Source organism: Monosiga brevicollis, genomic scaffold (assembly GCF_000002865.3).
Source record: "Monosiga brevicollis MX1 MONBRscaffold_57 genomic scaffold, whole genome shotgun sequence".
NCBI lineage: Eukaryota > Choanoflagellata > Craspedida > Salpingoecidae > Monosiga > Monosiga brevicollis.
In genome coordinates this window covers 38,636-40,233 of record NW_001865093.1, presented here as the reverse complement: position 1 = coordinate 40,233, position 1,598 = coordinate 38,636, and the positions used below count along the sequence as shown (strand labels likewise).

The 1,598-nt window shown below is 50.6% G+C and overlaps 1 protein-coding gene across 1 annotated transcript; it reads left to right on the top strand.

Annotated features, from left to right (window-relative positions):
• Positions 1-58: 58 nt before the first annotated feature.
• Positions 59-658, top strand: MONBRDRAFT_30534 (uncharacterized protein; the record flags this gene model as incomplete). The annotated part of the gene is made up of 1 exon (XM_001750981.1): positions 59-658. The coding sequence occupies one exon, from the start codon at positions 59-61 to the stop codon at positions 656-658; it is 600 nt and encodes a 199-aa protein (XP_001751033.1).
• Positions 659-1,598: the final 940 nt, after the last annotated feature.

Sequence of the window (1,598 nt, the reverse complement as noted above, 5' to 3'; positions counted from 1 at the left end):
TTATTTTTCAGCAACAGCGAGAAAAGCAAATTCCATCCGCACGTCCTGGACCGGGCTCATGGGTGGTAAGGACGGTTTGCGCCGGTCAATCGGATCGCCACGCCCAACGTACCTGCCAAATCTATTGGCTCGGCCGATCGAGCCCCCGTGTATTTCTTTCTTCTGCGCACCAACCACACCCATCGAGAGTGTAATTCGTCCCAGTCTCTCTCTTTTTATGTATCTCTCAAACTCTCTCTCTCTCTCAAACTCTCTCTCTCAAACTCTCTCAAACTCTCTCTCTCAAACTCTCTCTCTCTCAAACTCTCTCTCTCAATCTCTCTCTCTCAAACTCTCTCTCTCTCAAACTCTCTCTCTCAAACTCTCTCTCTCAAACTCTCGCTCTCTAACTCTCTCTCTCAAACTCTCTTTCTCTCAAACTCTCTCTCTCAAACCCTCTCTCTCAAACCCTCTCTCTCTCTCTTTCTCACGCCAATTCATCTCGCCGTCAAGCTTGTGTACGAACAACGTGTACTGCCCCTCTGCCAGCCATGACAGCTCGCCTCTTACACCACAAAAATGGGGCACAACATGTACTGCCCCTTTGCCAGCCATGCCATTCCAAGCCCGTTGGCTAACTTGCCTGGTCATACCAATCTTATTCCCCGCCCAAACGTGAGCGACCATTCCTGACGTGAGCGACCATTCCTGACGGCGAGCTTTAGGTTCATTGCCATGGCGGTCATGGTGCTGCTCGTTCCCTTTGAACGCGCGTTTGCCTTCTGGAGCATTGCAACGGCAACCTTCACAAACCGATATGTCTCCTGCAATAACTTACATCATCATTCCTAGCAGAACTACATTAACTTCTCGTATATCGAAATAAACGGTTTAAAGAAGAGTAAAAAACCGAGGTGCATTTCCCCTGCAGCAACTTGCATCTCTACTACGCAAAATAAGAGGGTGTGTTCAACATTGCGAGGTTCGGGGCAGCAAGGGCAGCGGGTGACGGGACTGAGGAAGGGCAGCGGGAGAGGAGCAAGTGTAGCAGAGACTCTTTTTGAAAAAGGTCGGAGGGAGAGAAGATGGTGCTTGAGGGATCAAAGAGTCTGTCTACACGCGTGGGTGGTTGCCACTAAAAGCTCATGCATAGTGGAGGGCCTTATTGGAGTGCAAGCATCGACCACCTGCCAGATCCCTCTGGAAGGATTGCATAAGTGTACTCGACGATGTGCAGCTGCCGCCGCCCGTCGAGGAACCCTCTCGTACACTCTGGGTGTGTTTAGCCACCGGATTATAAGTACGGTCCCGCTGACCGTGAGTGGCATTTTCTTTTGGATATTTCCCTTTCTGTTTTCTATCGTTCTCTCCTGTGAGAGAAGTGCAATTGAACCGCTTTACTGTCTCAGCTCAAATCGTCTTTCAATAGGCCTGCCTGGCTCACTTGACTGCAGTTTGGAAACACCCACCCCGACAGAAGACCCATCATGTTGCGCGCTTGTAAATTTAAAAATGGACACACGCGTATACAAGAGGGAGTTGGCCCTCCCCGGAGATTTTAATTGTAGGCGCGATCGCGGCCGTGGGGCTCGCTGAGCAACGCCTCGTAATTGTCCGGC